Below are 20,477 nucleotides of genomic sequence, written 5' to 3' on the forward strand. Positions count from 1 at the left end.
CGCCGTCCTCCCAGGCCCCCTGCCCGCCCCCCACTGCAGGGATCAGGGGCTCCCAGTCCCCCCCACACACACACCCGGCTCAGCCTCTCACTCCCAGTCCGTGACTCTCACCCTCAGCCGACAGAAACCCCGGAGCTTCCCGACGCAGCGACTCCTGGTCTTTGCTACCTGGTTTATTGATCACGTGCAGGGTCCGTCCAGCACTGAATTCTCCGGGGAGGGGGGAGAGGAGGAATGAGGCAGAGGGATGCGCAGGAGAGACCTGGCTGGACTCCTGGCACCGTCGGGCGGACTCAGCCATCCCGGGACGACGTCATCGGCCTTTATCCATGGAGCTAGAATGGACCGTCTCCTCATAAACACAGCCGGGAAGGGGGTGACAGCACTGGCCAGCTCCCCCCGGCAGCAGGGAGCCCCCCACAAGGGCTCCGGGTACCACTGGCAGGGTGCACAGCACACGCTCCGTGGGGAGACCCGGGGAAATGAGAGCGAGGGGGGCTGGCTCTCCGTCCTGCCGGCCAAACCCCGGCACAGCCCATCACACACAAGCCACCCCAGCGCCCAGCTCCCTGGGCAGCACCGAGGGGAGAGGGTAGCGCCCCACACGACACGGCTCCAGCTGGGCCAGATGCAGAGGCGGGTGGCAGGTTCCTTCTCCCCCTGCCACATCAGGTGGGTCAGGAACTCGGCAGCAAGGAGGAGCGGATGGGGCTGCCTGGGCGTGGCAGAGCCAGAGGAGGGGTCTGATCAGCTGCTAGCAAGGATGGGGCGGCCGGATACTTGGGAGAGGTGTGAGGGAATAGGGGAGCGCGCCCCTCACTCTGGCTGGGCAGGGCAGCGAGGGCGTCTCCTGCCCCGCGTGGTATCTCTGGTGGGGGAGTACCAAGGGGACCAGCCAGCCCTAGCAGGGCGGGGAGGGCGTCTCCTGCCCCGTGTGGTGTCTGGTGGGCGGGTACCAGGAGGACCAGCCGGCCCTAGCAGGGTGGCGAGAGGGTCTCCTGCCCCGCGTGGCGTCTCTGGTGGGCGGGTACCAGGGGAACCAGCCGGCCCTAGCAGGGCGGCGAGGGCGTCTCCTGCTCCGCGTGGCGTCTCTGGCGGGTGGGTACCAGGAGGACCAGCCGGCCCTAGCAGGGGGGGGAGGGCGTCTCCTGCCCCGCGTGGCGTCTCTGGTGGGTGGGTACCAGGAGGACCAGCCGGCCCTAGCAGGGTGGCGAGGGCGTCTCCTGCTCCGCGTGGTGTCTCTGGTGGGCGGGTACCAGGGGACCAGCCGGCCCTAGCAGGGCGGGGAGGGCGTCTCCTGCCCCGCATGGCGTCTCTGGTGGGCGGACAGGCCGGCGCCGCGTGGGACGCTCTCCCCGCACTCGGGGCACGGGCGGGCCCGGCGCCCCGCGTGGGTCCGCTGGTGGCGGCTGAGGTTGGAGCTCTGGCTGAAGGTTTTCTGGCAGCGGGGGCAGTGGAAGGGGCGCTCGCCCGTGTGCAGGATCAGGTGGGTGACCAGGTTGGAGCTCTGGATGAAGCTCTTGCCGCAGTCGGGGCAGCGGTAGGGCCGCTCGGCCACGTGCGTGCGCCGGTGCCGGTTGAGGGTGGAGCTCTGGGCGAAGGCCCGGCCGCAGTCGGCGCAGGCGTAGGGCCGCTCGGCCGTGTGCACCCGCCGGTGCGTCACCAGGGTGGACTTGACGCCAAAGCTCTTGCCGCAGTCGGGGCACTTGTAGGGGCGCTCGCCCGTGTGGATGCGCTGGTGCCGGTGCAGGTGGGAGCTGTGGCTGAAGCGCTTGCCGCAGTCGGGGCAGCGGTAGGGCCGCTCCCCGGTGTGGGTGCGCTGGTGCATGACCAGGTGGGAGCTGCGGCGGAAGCGCTTGCCGCAGTCGGGGCAGCGGTAGGGGGTCTCGGCCGTGTGGGTGCGCTGGTGCCGGATCAGGTTGGAGCTCTGGGCAAAGCGCTTGCCGCACTCGGCGCAGGCGTAGGGCTCCTCGCCCGTGTGGACGCGCCGGTGCGTGGTCAGGTCCGAGCTCTGGCTGAAGCCCTTCCCGCACTCGGGGCACTTGTAGGGCCGCTCGCCGGTGTGCACCGTCTGGTGCCGGATGAGGTGGGCGCTCTGGCCGAAGCCCTTCCCGCACTCGGGGCAGGTGAAGAGTCTGTCTCCGGGGGAGGCTCTGGGCTGGGCCACGGTCCCGTGGGGGCCTGTGAAATCCGCCCCGTACGGCGCGGACTCACCCAGTCTCTCCGCCGTGGCATTGTCATCCTGCCGCTCACAGGCCGCTCCCCGCTGAGGACTCTGGGAACGTCCCAGGCACGTCCCAGGCAGTTCTGCTGGCTCCGGACCGTCCTGTTCGGGATTCTCCTCGGTCTCGCTCACCAGCCCCTCGCCTGCTGGGAGAGAACCCAGAGACGGGTCAGTCTCGGCTCGGAAAGGGGGGTGGCAAAGCGAAGAACGTTCCCCTGTGGCTGGGAATCCGCCCCTCATGGACAGACCGGAGCCGGGAACCCCGCAGGGTTCAGCGCTCATTTAAAATCAATGCACTGACGTTCCCAGCCCGTCTGGTGGGGGAGATGGTTCACAGCTGCTGTGCTGCCTTCCTGAGTCTGCAGACAGGTAGTGCCCGTGCCCGGGCTGCTGCCCAGAGCTCCCCCAGCAGCAGCAGCAAAGGGAAATTGGCCAGAATCTGGTCAGTTTCAGGGCTGCTGTGAGACTGATCCAGATCAGGTCAATTTCACTCGTCCCTGCTGGGGAGCTCTGAACTTGGAGCTATTCACCGGGGGGACGGATAGACAGACAAACACACTGGGATCTAGGGGTGACGGACGGACGGGGTAGGAGCTAGGGATGTGGCTAGCCAGAGACGTCTCTCTTCCTGCAGCACGTGGCCATCACATTTCCAGGCAGCGACCTGGCGGCAGGAGCTCCCTGCGGCCCCCACCGGCTTAAATTGTCACTGATTTTAAGAAAGAAAATAATCCCTGGCTACAGAGCAGCTCATGGTCATTATCCCCATCTGTACAATGGGGAAACTGAGGCACGGGGAGGGAACACGACTGGCTCGAGGTCACCCAGCAAGCCAGTGCCCAAACCAGCTCTCCTGACTCCCAGGCCAGTGCTGTATCCACTAGGCCATGCTGCCTCCTGGTGCTTTTGAAGTGAACTTAATAATGGCACAAAGCGAGAAGCTGAGGTGGGAGAAATCTGGTCCCAGGCGAGGTACAGAAATGAAACCTCCTGCCCTGCGTCGGGCAGCCAAGCGGCTATTTAGCCTGACGGACACATGAACAAACCCCAGGCGCCAGGGCACCCGAGCCATTGCGGGGGGGTCTCTGAGAACAGGCAGCCTGAGCCAGCGGCCATCCCCTGGCTCCGGGCTCTGGGTGACCCTGCACAAGCCGCGTCCCCTCTCTGGGCCCGTTTCTCCTCCCGCCCTGTGTCCGTCCGGCCTAGTCAGACTGGGAGCTCTGCAGGGTGGGGCAGCCTCTGGGGGTTCGTACAGCGCCTGGCACGGCGGGGTCCCGGCCCACGAGCTCTGCTAATGCAAATAGTAATAACGACAACCCACGTTGGGGGGGGGTCACCCCGGTTTCCGACTCGGTTTAAGCGACTCCTCACCTGTGCGGGCGTCTCTCGGGGTCTCCTCAGTGCCGCAGGGACCTGGGACCCCCGGCTCTGCCCCTCGCTCCATCCGGGAGAGCGCGTCCGGCCCAGGGATGAGAAATCCTGCTCGGGGGACGGGAACAGACGAGATCAGGGCTGGGGACGCAGCCCCACGTTTGTTACATGGAAGGGTCCAGGATTCTAACGCAGCCGCTTTTCGGGCTGGTCCAGGGCGCGGGGACGGGGCGGAGAGATACAGAGCTCGACCCGTCTGACCCAGGGCATGGGGAGAGGGCTGGATACTGGGAGGGATGAGCCCAGGGGGCTGGATAGCAGGAGGGATAGGCCTGGGGGGGGCTGACCCGGGGAGCAGGAAAGGGGCTGGATACTGGGGGGGCTGACCCGGGGGGCAGGAAAGGGGCTGGGTACTGGGAGGGATGGGCCCAGGGGGCAGACCTAGGGGGCTGGATAGCAGGAGGGATGGGCCTGGGGGGGGGGCTGACCCAGGGGGCAGGAAAGAGGCTGGGTACTGGGATGGATGGGCCTGGGGGGCTGACCAGGGGGCAGGAAGGGGGGTACCACAGCCCCTGGGGTCTCACTGTCCCCTACAGACACCCAGGGCGGTGGGTGGATGGGGGGGGGCTTTGGGAGGGGCGGGGGGGCTGTGGGATGTTCGGATCTTACTAACCCCCCCGCCTGCTGCTCCTGCCCCATGGCTGGGTGGGGGTCTGCGCCCCCCCGCCCCCCTTCCAGCCCCCCACACCGCCCCCCTTCCAGCCCCCCACACCGCCCGCTGTCCCGCAGCGCCCCCCGGCCCGGCCCCTCCCGCACTGCCCCCATCCCCCTCCTGCCCCTCACACCGCCCCCCGCCCCCGCCCGGCCCGGCCCCTCCCGCACCTGCCGGCCCGGCGCAGCAGCTCCCTCCCCCGGCGGAGCTCGGCGCTGCCGGCCCAGGGGCGGCTCCAGCCCAGCGCGGCCCCCGGGCTCCCCCCGCCCGGGCCGGGAGCAGCAGCGGGGCCGGGCGCGGACGCGGCAGCGGCGCTGACCCAGGAAGCCCAACCCCCGGGGGGGCGGGGCGGGGAGAGGCCCCGGGATGGGGGGGGGGGGACATGGACCCGCCCCCGGACCCGCCTCCCCCGGGCCGTTCCCACCTCCCGGAGGGGCCGGGAGGTTCCCGGAATCACAGACCGTGTCTGGGGGGAGCCAGCAGGACCAGGGCCAAGCAACGCGCCCGCCCAGCTCCAGCTGCTCCCCGACCCCCCCGGTCCTGCAGCCCCCCCAGCTCCCTGCTCCAGGGCTGCCTGCGTGAGGGGCCACGTGGGGCTGGACGGGGCACCCGGGTACCCCGGGGTCGGGGCGCTCGCCTGGGAGACCCGCCTGCGATTCCCACCACCCCTGCCACACAGGGGGGGCCAGGCCCTGGCCTCTGGGTCCCGCCGGGCCACAGGGTGACACCCACCCCTGCCCCATGGGGGGGCCAGGCCCTGGCCTCTGGGTCCTGCCGGACCACGGGGTGAAAGCCCGGCCGTGCAGGGGGGCTGGATACATATGTTAGAGCAGTGACACTCGGACTGGCATCAGAGGGGTAGCCGTGTTAGTCTGGTTCTGTAGAAGCAGCAAAGAATCCTGTGGCACCTTATAGACTAACAGACGTTTTGCAGCATGAGCTTTCGTGGGTGAATCCCCACTTCTTCAGATGCAACTCGGACTGGCCTGACCCACACGCCGTGGTGTGAATTCCTTGTTTCATTCGCTCTAGTCTCTTCATAGTTAAGCAGTGTCACGGGGTGTGTGTGTGTGTGTGTGTGTGTGTTATTCTCACAACAAACAAGTTAGTAACTTGCACGTTGAGAAGGTCCCTGGTTAAGAACACAGTCAGAGCAGCCTGACGGGTTAATAACCAAGACGGGTTAATAATTAAATCACAGGGCGTTTTAATACCCGGCGCTGCAAAGGGCCGCAGGAGACACGTTAAACAGGCGCTCGGGGCGTGCGAGCCGCAGTCTGAGTGTCCCTGCACCAGAGCCTGCGAGGCTCAGACACGCTGGGAACAGGGGCGGGTACGGCCCTTGGAGAGACAGAGGCGTTTACACCCCTTTAGCCTCCCTGCTCCGGCCTGGCGGGGATCAGCAGGGGTTGGGGGAGCCCAGAGGGCATAGGGGAGCCCAGCGGGGGTGCACAAGGCCCGGCCTGCGCGTGGATCAGGAAGAACTCCCCAGCCGGCGTAGCGGGGCGTTAGGCGTGTTAGGCAGGGAGCGCCCGGGGGACGGATCCGTAACTCAGCCGGCGTAGCGGGGCGTGTTACGCAGGGAGCGCCCGGGGGACGGATCCGTAACTCAGCCGGCGTAGTGGGGCGTTAGGCGTGTTAGGCAGGGAGCGCCCGGGGGAGGGAGCCGTAACTCAGCCTTGGGGCAAAACCTTCCAGGCCTGTGCGGGTCACAGAGCAGAACCAGCAGGTTATACGGTGACGCCGATTAGCCCCTCAAGAGCGTTTCCTGGGGGGACCCGTCGCCCCATTTACACTCCTGTTCTCTCGGCAAAGGACTCAGGGCGACTGGGAAACGCGAAGCCGCTTTATTCCTCCTGCTTCGGAGCAGGAAAACCCCAAACAGCCCCTGAGTGCCGGGGCCTGGTTCCGGATGCTGCATTTCAACCCCGCCCCAGGCCCTGCCCCGCGCCCCGTCCTTCCTTCCTGAACGAGAGGAGACCCAGCTGTGCGCTTTACTGACTGACACTACGGCCAATGAACCCAGGAGCTAGAGAAACGCAGAGCTGGGCCTAGGGGGTTAACCACGTGCTGGAGGTAGCGTGGGGAAAACACTGCGCTGTATCTCAGGACGCCTGGGTCCTATTCCTGACTCTGCCACTGAGCTGCCGGCTGACCTTGGGCAAGTTACTTCATCTCTCTGTGCCTCATCTCCCTACCTGTGAGAGGGAGAACTTGTGCTTCGGCTGTGTAGAGTGTAAGCAGGGCCGGACTGTCTCCTCCACGGGGTGTGGCCAGTCGCTGGCGCGGGGGGCCATGGTCCCCGAGACGCTTTGGTAATAGAACGGCAATTAACAGAGGCCCTCGAGGGCTGAGAGCTGACGAGTCCATGTCGTGTCACTGGGAATAGGGCCGCATCCCTTTAACCAGCCCGGGAGCCTCTGGAAGCGCCCGCCGTGCCCTGCGCATTAGAAGCTGCCAGGGGGAGGGAGAGCTCAGTGGCTTGAGCATTAGCCTGCTAAACCCAAGGGTGTGAGTTCAATCCTTGAGGGGGCCATTTAGAGATCTAGGGCAAAAAAAATCTGGGGGTTGGTCCTGCTTTGAGCAGGGGGTTGGACTAGATCCCTCCTGAGGTCCCTTCCTACGCTGAGATTCTATTAACCCAGCCAGGGCCGTGTGTCTGTGCAGTTAATTAACAGGGGTGTTTGGGGCCCAGGTTATTCCTGTGTAATGAGCGAATGACACGATGCGCCCACTGCGACCTCGGCTCCCTTCCAATGGGCCTGTCAGACGCCCGGCCATCTGCACCCCTCTCCCTCCAGCTTTTCAGTTACGGCTAGCTCAACCGAAGGACAGAAACTCAGTAATGTCACAGCTCGGAGCGTACAGAGCCAGCCCGGCCCGGTGCAGCTGAGACGCTGGTGAGCCACCGTGACACCGGCCAGCCCGGCCCCCGTAACCAGCATTTACAGCCCAGCTGGCTTGTGCCTGCAGAGATCGGCCAGTCGGCTGGGCTGACAGACAGAGGAGCCAGATCCCCGGCCAGTGTGAATCCACACAGACCCCAACGGGGCTGCAGCCGACTCACGCCAGCCGGGGCCCCACCCCCAACGGGGCTGAGACCTGGCCCAAGCTTTTCCGGCAGACGGGGCAGTGGAAGGGGTGCTCGGCCGTGTGGGTCCGGCGGTGCTCGACCAGCTGGGAGCTGCGGCTGAAACCCTTCCTGCACTCGGAGCAGCAGTGGGGGCGTTCGCCCGTGTGGACGCACTGGTGGGTGATTAGGTGGGAGCTCACCTGGAAGTGCTTCCCGCGGGCTGGGCACTTGTAGGGTTTCATAGAATTTCAGGGTAGGAAGGGACCTGAGGAGGGATCTAATCCTACCCCCTGCTCAAAGCAGGACCAATCCCCAGACAGATTTTTGCCCCAGATCCCTAAGTGGCCCCGCAAGGACTGAACTCACACCCCTGGGTTAACCAGGCCAGTGCTCAAATCACTGAGCTGTCCCTGCTCCGTGGGTCGGCTCTGGTGCCAGATGAGGTTGGAGCTGTGAGCGAAGCCTTTCCCGCACTCGGGGCACACACAGGGGCACTCCAGTGTGGACGCACCGACGCTGGTCTGGTTATGTCTGAGCCCAGGGCGAAGCCTTTCCCGCAGTCGGGGGATTTGGGGGGTCTCTCCCCCGTGTGGCCGGCCTGGTGTCTGGTAAGCTGGGTGCTCTGATGGAAGCTCCTCCCACACCCCTGGCTCCGGTACAGCCTGTCTGCGCTGTGCTGACCCTCGGGGCTCCCAGCCGCGTTCCCCTGGGATTGTCCCGGCACCATCCCACATGGTTCCGCTCGCTCCAGACCCTCCTTCTGGGGATCCCCCCCTCGCTCTCGCTCGCCGGCCGTCACCTGCAGGATTCAGCGTGTAGGGTCTCTCCCTCCAGGTGGGCGCTCGGATGGGGATCCTGCCGGGATGAAGGGACAGGGGAGACTGCACTGGTGGGGGAGCAGGTCCAAAGAGCAATCCCTCATTTTCACCCAGCCCCTCCCAGTGCCTGGCGTTGAACCCAGAGCCTCTGCCTCGGCTGCGGGAGGGTTAACGGGGAATTTCCCACTGTGGATTCCCCCTCCAAGAATGACTAAACACGGGGGGAGGCACAGACACCCCCCAGCAGAGACTGGGATGCCCATGGGGCTGCACAGACCCATAGCAAGAGACAGCCCCCCCCCCCCCCCCCGCTCAAAGCGCTCACGTCATCAGCCATCACACGTCTCCCTGTCCCTCGGCGACCGGGGAAAGACTCCGAGAGCTCTGGAATTGTTGGGGTTACTCTACCCTGAGCCCTGGGGCGCCAGCAGCCCCCGTGGCACCGCGGCCAGCACTGTCGGTGCATCAGCCGCGGGGCCCTGTGGGCGCCAGCCCCGGGGGTCCCAGTACCACTCAGGGACGCGGCTCGGGGGAGGGGTATTTCCTGGGGCCGGCGGCAAAGGGGGGAGGGCAGATCCCCCCGGCCCAGAGGCAGCTGCAGCTCCAGGGGACCGATAGCGGCTCCGGTTCAGGGCCCTGGGGTGGCTCAGTGGAGACTCTGGGCCCGTCAGCCGCGTGCCGGAGGTGCCCGCTCCAGCCTGGACGCCAGCCCAGCCAATCGGTGTCTGTGGGTTTCTGGGCCCGGCTCGGGGAGTCTCTCCTGGGGCCCCCGGCTCCGGGTCTCTGCTGCTCCCTGAGTGCCCCGCAGACCTGCCCCGGCCGGGACGCCTGATGCACTCACAGCCTGTTCCCCGCGTGGCCCTGGCACCGTCCCTGGGCTTCGCTCCAGCTGCCCCGCGGCTCCCGGCCGCCAGCCAGAGCCCAGCACCTGTCCCCTGACCTGGCTTGGAGTGCGGCTGGGAGCGGGAGCTGATGGGAAAGGCAGGAGGAGGGGGGGGCTGATGGGAGCCGTACCCCCCTGCTTAGCAGATCGTCACACGTCTCTCCTGAACTGGGATTGAAACGTCCGTCCTGTCTCCTCCGGGCGGGAGTCGCTCTGACTCCCGTGAGCTGGAGCCACACCACACACCCCTTGGGTTACAGTCATTCCGGTCAGTCCCTGTCCCATGCCCTGAGCATCCCCCATGGGGGAGTTCTTGGTCCCCGCGTAGGGTGAGGACGGGGGAATTCGGGGCCACATCCGTGCTGAGTTAATCTCTACATAGCCGGGGTAGTCGTCAGACTTTGCCAAAGTCCAAATTTCTCGGTCCAGGTAGCGTCAAGGGCCAGACTCCAGGGACGGTAACAAAAATACCAACAATGAAATAAGTAAATAGATTTCGGGGTCCGGGCCAACGTGTCTGGTGCTCGTCCCCTGTTCTAGTGGGACTGCCCGGCCAGTGACAGCCTGGGTCAGCGAGAAGCAGGTCTCAAGGGCGGGGACGGAGCACGTGAAGAACTGGGCGGACGGCAGGGACGGGAGACGTGCGAGAAGGCAGGGCAGGAAAGACGTGACACTTCGTGGAGCTGTAACTAAGGAGGGGGCCACGTTTTAATGCCTGGTAACGATGATCAGTTTTGCATTTCTTTAGAATCGCTCTGTTTGTGACGTTGTGTAAACCGGCTACCAGCGATGGCGCCTTGGGAGACGCTGACCAGACTTTGCGACGGTCCCTGTGCCGTTCAGGGTTACAGGGTGAGGAGGGTACAAATGCTCGATACCGTACGACTGTTTAAAACTCACCTCGGCTTTCCTGGTAACAAATGAACAAAACCCTGTTTGCAAGAACCGCGGGTCTGCACGGTCTGTTACGCAGGTAAGAAGGGGGGAGATTCAATGCTGTTCCGGGACGGGCCAGCGAGTTTAAAGGCAACCCCAGGTCTTCAAACAGCAGAGAGAAAGCTCTTCGCCCATTCTCCTGATGATCCGGATTTGTGATGATCCGATCTGGCCCCGGTCCTGGTTCGATCGGATACGTGGGGTCCCGCTGTAATTGTTGGGAATGACGGGGTACGGGACAGAGCGACACAGCCCCTGCAGCCCCCCGGCCAAGGGATTTCTGGAGGGGGGTCAGGTCATTAGCCCAGGGACCTGATGGGACAATCGGGTTTATAACGTCGGCCTGCCTGGGAAGTAACCACGAAAACGCCGTCAGGTTATCCTGACTCTCGGATGTTACAGGCAGGTGACAAAACCCAGCCCCATTCTGAATTAGCTGAACCGAAGAGGCCGATTGCTACGGCCCTGGGACTGGGCGTGTTAAGGGCTGAACCTAGTAAATAAGAAAACGGGGGAACGAAGTCACTTAACGAAGTTTGTCCGTATGGAAATACATTTAATTGGTGAACATAACGATGAGGGGCTGGGCCGGGCCGGGCCACACCCCCCCCCCGCCCCTTTGTGGGGCCTTAAAGAAATAGAGACTTTGGGGGGAAAAACCAAACAACCACATGGGTCTCCTGGAGCGAGTTTCCCCATCCTGGCTGCCACCCCCGGCCCCCGGGATCTCGACCCTGAGAAACGTCCACCCAGGCCGGGCCAGAGAGCGGGACCCACGGGACACGGCCGCCTCCCCCAGCTCCAGCCAAAGCCCAGACAACGCCTGGGCTGAACAGGATCGGACGTTTGGCTCCAGCCCGTCTCTGCTCCCTTCTGTCCCGTCACTGCCAGCTCTGATGCACCCAGGAGGCACTCAAAGGGCCTTTCCTCTCTCCGGCGGGCGGGACCGGGACCGGGAAAGCCTGGCTGGCTTCGTACTTCACACTGCAAAGGCTTTACCGGCTCGGCCTCCCGTGCTGTGTCGTTACGAAACGGTTCCCAGGCTGCTGACGGCGTGTGCCCTGGGGCTGAGCGGGCGGCGGTCTCTGCACCCCGCCCCGGCCCGGGTTTAACACGGTAACGGTGGACAGCGGCTGGGTTACGTTAACACCTTCGGCCCATTCGCTCCGTCCCCCTGTGCCGGGCTGGCGGACGGAAGAGCTGGACGGGGCTGCCGGGGCTGCCGAGCCGGAGGAGTCCCCGATCGGCCACGCCCGACGCCAGCGAGCGGGCGGCTGGCTAGAGCGCCCCGAGGCCGGCCGGGGTCAGTCCCCCGCGTGCAGCCGCTGGTGCACCAGCAGGTTGGCTCTCTGGCTGAAGCGCTTGCCGCAGCCGGGGCACTGGTGGGGCCGCTCGCCCGTGTGGGTGCGCTGGTGGGTCAGCAGGTTGGCACGCTGGTTGAAGCTCTTGGGGCAGCGGGGGCAGCGGAAGGGGCGCTCGCCCGTGTGCAGCACCTGGTGGGTCAGCAGGTTGGAGCTGCGGTTGAAGCTCTTGCCGCACTCCAGGCAGCGGTAGGGCCGCTCGCCCACGTGGATGCGCCGGTGCCGGTTGAGGGTGGAGCTCTGGGTGAAGCGCTTGCCGCACTCGGCGCAGGCGAAGGGCCGCTCGGCCGTGTGCACCCGCCGGTGGTTGACCAGCGTGGAGCGCACGCTGAAGCGCTCGCCGCAGTCCGGGCACTGGTGGGGGCGCTCGCCCGTGTGGGTGCGCCGGTGCTGCGCCACGTCCGAGTTGGTGCGGAAGCCCTTGCCGCAGTCGGGGCACTTGCAGGGCCGCTCGGCGGTGTGGGTGCGCTGGTGGGCCAGGCGGTGCGAGCTGCGGCGGAAGCGCTTCCCGCACTCGGGGCACGGGTAGGGGGCCTCGGCCGTGTGGCTGCGCTGGTGGATGATGAGCTCCGAGCTCTGGCGGAAGCGCTTGCCGCACTCGGCGCAGTGGAAGGGCTCTTCGCCCGTGTGGAGCCGGCGGTGGCTCACCAGGTCCGAGTTCTGCCGGTAACTCTTCCCGCAGTCCGCGCACTGGTAGGGCCGCTCCCCCGTGTGCACCGTCTGGTGCCGGATGAAGTGCGAGCTCTGCGAGAAGCTTTTCCCGCACTCCGGGCAGGTGTAGAGTCGCCCTGGCCGGGCCGTGGCTTCGCTCGGGTCCATTGTGTCGCCCCCGCGGGGAGCGGGTTCACCCCCACTCTCCTCCGCGGGGCTCCCCGGCTCCAGACTCCGGGAAACGTCCCCTCCAGATCCTCCTGGCAGCGTCTCATTCGCCACCCCGGGCTGAGTCGCCTCCTCCTCGTTCCCACGCGCTGGAAGAAAGAGAGAATCCAGACACCCGTCACTGCCTGCGCTGGACTCCTCAGGTAAGGGGAACAAACCCGAGGTGTAAACCCCCCCCTGGCTGCTGTGACTGCCCCTGGTGGGAGGAGAGGCCCCAGGCCGGGAACTCTCGCGGGATTCAAGCTCTCATTTCTGGCCCTTGGTTTTGTAGGGAGCCAGATGAGGCCGCACTGCCTTCCTGAGTCTGCAGACAGGCAGCTCTGGTGCTGCTCAGAGATCCCCAGCAGCAGGAAATTGAGAAGACACTGGCCGTTTTCAGGGCTGCTGTGACACTGACAAGAGTCAGGTCGATTTCACTCTGCGGGCCTGCAGGGGCCCTGAGCACCAGCGGAGGGAGCACTTGGGGCTATTCCCAGGGTTGGGGGGTCGATTGGACACACTAGGATCCAGGGGTGGATGGACAGATAGTGCAGGGTGTAGGGACGGGACCGGACCCGTCTCCTTTGCTGCAGCGAGTGGCCACCAGGGTCCCCGCACCCCTAACTGGAGCGCTGCAGGAGTCCCCGCGGTTCAGCTTCACGCGCAGATGTCAGCTCTTTCGAAATGTACGTAGAAAACGCCCCTGCAAGTCCCAGGACGTCGGCGGGGCAGACGTGGGAGCGATCCATGAAAGCGACCGCGCTGCCGGGTACCGGGCACAGCCGGCCTGAGACGCTGGGTGACTAGTCAGTGTCCTAGCGACCCCCAGGCGTCACCCCAGGGGAAGTACCGGTGTGAGGGGTGCGGAGGGGCAGCGCGGTCTGGTGGGTCAGACTCACAGAGCCTACGGCCAGAACGGACCCGGACAGAGATCCCTTTAGTAGCTGCGACCTTCCCCTCTCCTAGGGACTGAAACCCCACAATCAAGTCACTCCTCCGCCTTTGGAGTTCCGGGCTCTATTCCCGGCTCCACCACCGGCTGCTACGCCCTCTCCCTGGGCTTCTGTTCGCCCTCACCCCCTCCTCTCGCTGGCCGTTCACGCGGCCGGGTCCCCGGGGCAGGGACTGTCTCCCGCTAGGCGTATGTCCGGCTCCGAGCACAATGGGCTCCTGAGCTCAGGCCGGGGTAGATGCTCACGTCACACAGATCGTTATTGTTCTTCATAAGGTACAAAACGAGAAAGCAAGGAACGTGGTGAGGTCGAACCCTGGGCTGAGGCCTGGGGAGGACGCGAGGCCTCTGCAGTGATTCTGTGACTGCTCCGGAGCTGCTGTTCCTCTGGAGGTCGCAAGGCACTGTGCAAAGATGGGTCACGGTGCAGGATCTGCCTAACAACAGGGAAACCGAGGCACGGAAATGGGAAAGGAGGCGGCGGGGCTGGGAACCCAGGTCATAAGATCCAACAAAGAACGGAGCGTAAGGTGGCAGATATTGGTTGTTGTGGGGAGATTTCGTGCGCACACACTCACCACCGGAGACACTGCGTGTGAGTCCGTGTCCCACTGCCCTGCACTAGGCACGTAAACACACCTCTGTGCACGTGCGTGTGGAGGGGGCCGGCGGCCTGGGGTTTAATCTGATCTGATGAGCTGCTTCGCCCTCAATACAGAATTAACCCCCCAGCCGCATTTACTCCCCCCAGCCTGAAATCCCCTCCCTGCCCGCGCTGGCTGCAGGGCCCCACCGGGCGGGAGTCCCGGCCGGATGAGCGAAGGAACCGCATTTCCTAACCGTGTCCCCAGCCCGTTTTCTTCGCGCCCGCGGCAGCATCTGCCCAGTCGGCGTCGCCGCGGCCCCTGCACAATCGGCTGCCCGTTGTGGTGTGCGGGTCTCTCACTCGGGGGCAGGGCAGAGAAAAACATTTACAAACATACAATGGGGTTGGGGAAAGGCAGGGGGCCGGGACAGCCCCTGACGGGCCCGTAAAGCCCCTTCCGTTACTGCCCAGGATTTAAAGGCCCCAGGAAGCCGGCGGGGGGGGATTTCTGAGCCGGTTTAAGCGACTCCTCACCTGTGCGGGCGTCTCTCGGGGTCTCCTCAGCGCCCCGGGGACCCGGGACCCCCAGCTCTGCCCCTCGCTCCATCCGGGAGAGCGTCCGGCCCAGGGGTCAGAAATCCTGCTCGGGGGCCGGGACAGGCGAGATCAGGGCGTGCGACGCGGCAGAATATCGGCTACAGGGAACGGCCCATGACTTGAACCCAGCCCCGGCCTGCTCCAGGGGACAGGGCCTGACCCGGGGGGCAGGATACCGGCGGGATGGGCCCCTGGGGCTGACTGGGGGGCAGGGAGGGGGCAGGATACCGGGCGGGATGGGCCGTGGGGCTGACTGGGGGGCAGGGAGGGGGCAGGATACCGGGCGGGATGGGCCCGTGGGGCTGACCCGGGGGGCAGGGAGGGGGATACCACCCCAGGGGGTACCACAGTCCCTGGGGTCTCACTGTCCCCACTGCAGACACCCAGGGCAGTGGGGGGATGGGGGGGGGCTCTGGGAGGACGGGGGGGCTGCGGGATGTTCGGATCTTAGTCACCCCCCTGCCTGCTGCTCCTTCTCCATAGATGGGTGGGGGTCTGCGCCTTCCCCGCCCCCCTTCCAGCCCCTCCCCCACCTCTATCCGTCCCACACCCCCGCCCGCCCGTGGCCCCGCAGCGCCCCCCGCCCGGCCCGGTCCCTCCCGCACCTGCCGGCCCGGCGCAGCAGCTCCCTCCCCCGGCGGAGCTCGGCGCTGCCGGCCCAGGGGCGGCTCCAGCCCAGCGCGGCCCCCGGGCTCCCCCCGCCCGGGCCGGGAGCAGCAGCGGGGCCGGGCGCGGACGCGGCAGCGGCGCTGACCCAGGAAGCCCAACCCCCGGGGGGGCGGGGCGAGCCCATGGACCCGCCCCCGCTGCCGGGAGGGGAGCGGCACAGACAGGGCCCGTCTACACCGGATCGCACCCCTGGGGCTGCGGCCCCTGCTAGTGCGCTCGGGGCGGGACTGGGGGCGCGGGGCAGGCGGAGACGGGCCCTTTGTGCAGAGTCAGCGCCCGGGTCTCCCCATTGCCCCCGCCCCTGGCTCAGGAGGGGGTGTCCCAGAGCCCGGCCCCACCCCCTCCTGCCCCCCAGGGGAGAGACAGACAGGGCTGGCATGGGGGGCTGCGGGCCCTGCATTGCAGGGGTCCAGGAGAGGGAGCTGGTGTTTGGGGTGGGGGGAACAATCACTCACCCCAACCCCCATTGACTGAAACACCCCTTCCCTCCCCGCAGGCAGCGTCTACACTCGGGCACAGCCAGGGGCATGTAGACCCACCCCAGCCACCGTCTCTGTGTCCCCCACCGGCCTGCCAAGCCATGAGCGGGGACAGGGCACCCGGCTGCCTGTTCCCCCATCACCACAATCCCCCAGAACCCCCCTGGCCCCCACTCACCCCGAGCCCCCAGCTCTCTGGAGGGCTGGGAAGGGAGCTGAAAAGGTCCCAAGGGTGGCTGGGTGGGTGCTGGGGTCCCTGGGCAGGGTGCAGGGGCCGGGGGCACAGAGGCTGTCTGGGTTGTGGGCGGCTGGGCAGCCCTGGGCGTGTGCAGAGCAGGAGACCCCCGAGCCAGCGTGGTGGGGGGCGGGGTGCTGAGCCAGGAATGCCTGGGGGAGGCGTCAGTAACTCAGCCGTGGAGCGACTCCTTCGGGGCCTGTGACCTCACGGTGCCGAGGGGGCGCCCGGAGCAGAAAACCACCAGGGATCCCAGCCGGGTCACTGCCCCGGCCATAGGGAGCCTCTGCCCCATGGGAGCCCCATTGCACCCCTCTTCTCCAGAGAAAGGCTGTGAAGCCCCTGGAGACGCCCCTGCTGGGCTGGGGGGTGCTGGGGTGGGGTCTGGTTCAGTGCCTGCTCTCCCCACCCAGGAGCTGTGGGGTGGGCTGGGGGGCTGCTCTTCCCCCTCTGCCCTCAGCCATGGGGCCTGGCCCGGCTCCAGGCCCAGCCTGGGGGCTGCCCCACCACTTCCCTTCACAGCTCAGGCCCTCAGCGATCGGGGGCAGCCCTCTCCCTCCCGGGGGGCGTCTGACACGCAGGACAAACCCGTCCGACGCTCGTCAGCTATTTCCTGTCTCCCCCCAGTGCAGCCAGTTCACAGCTCCCAGCCTGTGTCCGGCTCCGAGGAGCAACCCTGCAGCATCCCAGCACCGGGGGTGGGGGTGGGGGGCAGAATCAACCTTTACTGACATTTACCGAGAAAAAATCTCGTCTGTTCCAAGCCCAGGAACCGGTACCAGCCAGCACTGGGGGGGGGGGGGCAGTGCCCCACGCTGCATGGGGTGGATCACAACAGTTCTATCCGGGGTAGAAAAATACCAACAATCCTAGGAACGGCCACAGCGGGTCCGACCAAGGGTCCCGCTAGCCCCGTGTCCTGTCTGCCGACACTGCCGGTGCCAGGCGCCTCGCAGGGCATGAACAGAACAGGGCGATTATCCAGGGACCCGGCCCCGGTCGGCCAGGCCCAGCTTCTGGCAGGCAGCATCCAGCAAGTGCTCTTGTAGCCTTCAGTGCCAGGAGATGGGAGACACACACACACACACACACACACACACACACACACACACACACAGACAGACACACACAAACAACGCAGTCTGTGAGGTGACTGGGGCCTTCTGTGCCAGGAGATGGGGATCTGTATGTGTACTAACCACACAGACACACACAGAGAGAGAGAGAGAGAGAGAGACAGAGACACACACACAGAGAGAGAGAGACACACACACACACAGACCCCGCGCTGGGCACAGGAGCCCCACAGACCCTGCCGGGGGGTGTATGTGTCACGCGCTGGACCCCGGGGGAGCCGCACACGGGCGTGGGGGGGGCCTTTAAATTGTGCCCCCCCCCGCACTATCAGCCGGCGGCTCTACAAGGGCTCCCGCGCCCCCGCCAGCTGCAGCCGCCCGCAGGCCGGGGAGGCCGGGCCCAGCCCCGGGACCTGGCGGGGGCTCGCGGCGCGGAACAGCTGGGGCTGGCCAGGGCAGGGGCGGGGCCGCGTGAGCACGTATGCAGATCTGCCCGCGAGCGGAGCATTGTGGGAACGGGAGCAGGCTGCCCAGCAGGGCCCCAATTGACCGTGCGGGGCTCGGCGGCGAGAAGGGTCCGAGCCCGGGGCCTGTCGGGGCAGCTGGCGGCGGTCGGGGCCGGCGTGGGCGGGGCCGGCGGTCGGTCCGAGTCGGGCCCCACCGTGTGTTGAGAGCATGTGGGGAGCGAGGGCGGGCGGCGGGCGGGCGGCAGGAACTCATACTTACCTGGCAGGGGAGATACCATGATCACGAAGGTGGTTTTCCCAGGGTGAGGCTCATCCATTGCACTGCGGGTGTGCTGACCCCTGCGATTTCCCCAAATGCGGGAAACTCGACTGCATAATTTGTGGTAGTGGGGGACTGCGTTCGCGCTCTCCCCTGGCGCGGCTGGTGCAAAGACAGAACGAGGGTTCTACCCGGTGCGCTGCTCCTGGGTGCGCGTCGCTCATTTTCCTTGAGACTTTTGTCGTGCGCGGTTTTTTCTCCTTTTCTCTTTGCGACTTAGCTTTATGGCTGGTAACTAGCGGCAGGGGACGGGGGGGTATTAAAGGGAGGGGCCTCCCCCCACGACACGAGCCGGAAGAGCCGCTGCCCCAGACTGCCTGGCTCTGCCTTCAGGGTCTCCAGCTGGGCCGCGCTGCGGGGCCTTGGGGGGTGCGGGGGCACTTCCCAGGGGAGGAGGCCGGGGCAGGGTCTGCGCGCAGGACGGCGGCCCGAGGGCGGGGTCTCCCCTCTGGCTCAGCCGGTGCAAAGACACACTCAGGAGATTCGCTGCGTTACGCGCCAGCGCTTGTCTCCTAGTTACAGACCCGCGGGCACGTCGCTCTTTTCTCCTGAAATATTTTCCCTCCTCGCTTTTCTTCGTCTCCCTCCCGATGTGCCGGCGGCCAGCGGCGGGGGCGCCCGCTCCCGCCACGGCACCAGCCAGAACAGCCGCTGCACCCGGTGCCTGGCTGCGGGTCTGCAACTGAGCCGCGCTGCGGGGTCTGCACAGAGAACGGCGGCCTCATGGCGGGGGGTGGGGGGCACGCCCCATTGTCTGACTTGGGGTGAGCACCTGGGCAGGGCAGGCTCGTGGGCAGAGAAAGCAGCGGGAGGGGGAGACTCGGGGGGGGGGGGGCGCTCCAGTGGCAGAAGAAGCAGCAGGGGGGGGGAAGCGGGGGGGGGGGCGCTCTAGGGACGGGGGCTCAGAGGAAGCTCAGGAATTGGGAGCGGGGCCCCGCAGGGGCACCCTATGGAGGGCAGGTTTCTGGTGGCGGGGGGCAGGGGGGTTGGGGTGACGGAAGGGCCCTAAAAGAGGTGGGGGCCACCAGCGCCCGCCCCCGCCCTCCCTGTCCCCTCTCTGGCTCTGCGCCTTTGGCCATGGAACAGCGCCACCTCGTGGCGGTTTGGGGGCGGGCGCTAGGCCGGGAGGAACCCGAGGGCGCTGCCGGGGCGCCCCAGCCGAGGGGAGAAGGGAGGCGCTGCGGGAGGGGGAAGGAGCCTGGGGGTGAACCTGGCGGGCAGGGCCGCCCAGAGGATTCCGGGGGCCCGGGGTCTTCGGCGGCGGGTCCCGGAACAGAAGGGGCCCCCCGCCGCCGAAGACCGGGCTGCGCTTCGGCGGCGGCGGCGGCGGGTCCCGCTTCTCCCCCCCGGCCCCGGCTTCGCCCCCGGCCCCGGCCCCGGCTTCTCCCGCCCGCCGCCCTGGCCCCGGCCCCTTACCGAGCGCGTCGCCCGCGGGGCCTGAGCTCCGTCCCGCTCAGAGCCGCGTGGGGAGGGGGCGGGGCTGTGAGCTCCACGCCGAGCGGAGGGAGGTGCCCCGCCCCCTCCCCACGGCGCTCTGAGCGGGGCGGGGCTCAGGCCCCGTTGGAGCTCCCAGCCCCGCCCCCTCCCCACGCGGATCGGGGCGGGGCTCAGGGGCTCGGCCGGAGTCTCGGCGGCTCCAGGAGAGGGGCGGAGGCAGAAGCCTCCGCTCTTCTCTTGGGGGCCCCTGCGGAGCCCAGGGCCTGGGGCAAATTGCCCCCTTTGCCCCCCCCTCTGGGCGGCCCTGCTGGCGGGTTGGTGCGTGTGGCTGGGAGAAGAACCCAACAGTTTCTTGGGTGGGGCACCCAGAGGATTCAGGGGGACTGGGGCAAAGCAATTTTGGGGGCCCCTTCCATAAAAAAAAGTTGCACTACTATAGAATCCTGTATTCTCGTGGGGGCCCTTGTGGGGCCCTGGGCCTGGGGCAAATTGCTCCACTTTCCCTGCTCTCCCCCCTCCTCCCCCCCCCGGTCAGCCCTGGCTGGGGCTCCTCCCCTGTCCCGGTGTGGCCCGAAGGCCCCCCCCCCATCAGCCTCTGGGTCTAGGCATCTGACTCAAACCTTCCGCCTGCTCCTATAAACAGTCCCTAGTCTCTGGGGAAAACAGGTACAGAGCCTGCTCCCTACGCTGAAACTGTGGCAATTCTCTCAAGGGGGGAGGGATGGAAATGTTTTTCCTGAGGGGGACACTGATGAGAGAGCGACTGACCCAAAACCACACGCGTCTGGAGGTACCCCGATGAGAGCAGTGTGGGCAGCTGCTTGGAAACGAATAACCAGCCACTGAAGTGACCTGCAAACAGCCATAAAGTAGAAGGGGGAAGCAGCCCCCATACACTGAAAAACACATATTAGGAGAACAACACAGAGTAACACAGAGTCGTGTTAAAAACAAACCAGTGACAACCCTTTTTCCTCTTCTTTATAACCCAGGATGCTGCGCGGAGTGGATGGAGCAAGCTCCTATTCCATCTCCCTGTTTAAAAAATCTGTTTAATATAAAGCTCTCAGCTAGAGAACCTATCAGATATTAAACTTATCAGACAGATTGTAAAACGTTATTAAAGCTAATGTTAAAAAAAATATGTAATACATAGGCTGAGAACAGCGTAGCTGTATGTCTGATTCGATCATCCACAATACAAAGTTTGTTTTAAAAACTCATATGATACACACAGAACATAATCAGCAATAACCCAGATTTAGGTGAATAAATTGAACAATCCAGTTTAGAATCCAAATACTCTGGTACATCGCTCATGAAGAGTTCTACAGAGAGCAAAATATATCAATTTAGTTGGGTTTGGTCCTGCTTTGAGCAGGGGGTTGGACTAGATGACCTCCTGAGGTCCCTTCCAACCCTGA

General features: G+C 65.9%; 2 protein-coding genes, 1 non-coding gene and 1 pseudogene across 3 annotated transcripts in view; 1 reads left to right on the top strand and 3 right to left on the bottom strand.

The window, feature by feature from the left end:
• The window catches only part of LOC123345793 (endothelial zinc finger protein induced by tumor necrosis factor alpha-like), a 1,203,704-nt gene extending 1,199,109 nt beyond the window's left edge, over window positions 1-4,595 (bottom strand). The window contains exon 1 of the mRNA XM_044982842.1: window positions 4,478-4,595. The gene's annotated coding sequence lies outside the window, so the exon portion shown is untranslated. The remainder of the gene's footprint in view (window positions 1-4,477) is intronic.
• LOC123345809 (zinc finger protein 493-like) lies at window positions 80-15,122 on the bottom strand. Its single transcript, XM_044982864.1, has 9 exons — window positions 14,977-15,122; window positions 14,309-14,414; window positions 11,328-12,346; window positions 7,892-8,179; window positions 7,375-7,553; window positions 6,506-6,617; window positions 4,478-4,625; window positions 3,596-3,703; window positions 80-2,370 (listed from the first exon to the last, which is right to left on the bottom strand). Exons 2-9 carry the CDS (start codon window positions 14,379-14,381, stop codon window positions 1,274-1,276), a joined length of 3,024 nt encoding a protein of 1,007 aa, XP_044838799.1. The 5' UTR covers window positions 14,382-14,414; window positions 14,977-15,122; the 3' UTR covers window positions 80-1,273.
• Window positions 15,123-17,548: 2,426 nt separating this feature from the next.
• Window positions 17,549-17,712, top strand: LOC123347109. The gene has a single exon (XR_006573062.1). It is a non-coding gene; the product is annotated as a U1 spliceosomal RNA (small nuclear RNA).
• A 2,329-nt stretch (window positions 17,713-20,041) lies between these two features.
• LOC123347080 lies at window positions 20,042-20,198 on the bottom strand (annotated as a pseudogene).
• Between the last annotated feature and the right edge of the window lie 279 nt (window positions 20,199-20,477).

Source organism: Mauremys mutica, chromosome 12, assembly GCF_020497125.1.
Source record: "Mauremys mutica isolate MM-2020 ecotype Southern chromosome 12, ASM2049712v1, whole genome shotgun sequence".
NCBI classification, from domain to species: domain Eukaryota; kingdom Metazoa; phylum Chordata; order Testudines; family Geoemydidae; genus Mauremys; species Mauremys mutica.

What these genes read in the sequence shown, in the direction of transcription:
- LOC123345809 (XM_044982864.1), bottom strand. Translation starts at nt 14,381, where the DNA reads ATGGAGCGAGGGGCAGAGCTGGGGGTCCCGGGTCCCCGGGGCGCTGAG. An exon ending in CCCGAGAGACGCCCGCACAG is followed by an intron (nt 12,347 to 14,308) that starts GTGAGGAGTCGC and finishes TCTTTCTTCCAG; the next exon opens with CGCGTGGGAACGAGGAGGAG. An exon ending in CCCGAGAGACGCCCGCACAG is followed by an intron (nt 2,371 to 3,595) that starts GTGAGGAGTCGC and finishes GTTCTCTCCCAG; the next exon opens with CAGGCGAGGGGCTGGTGAGC.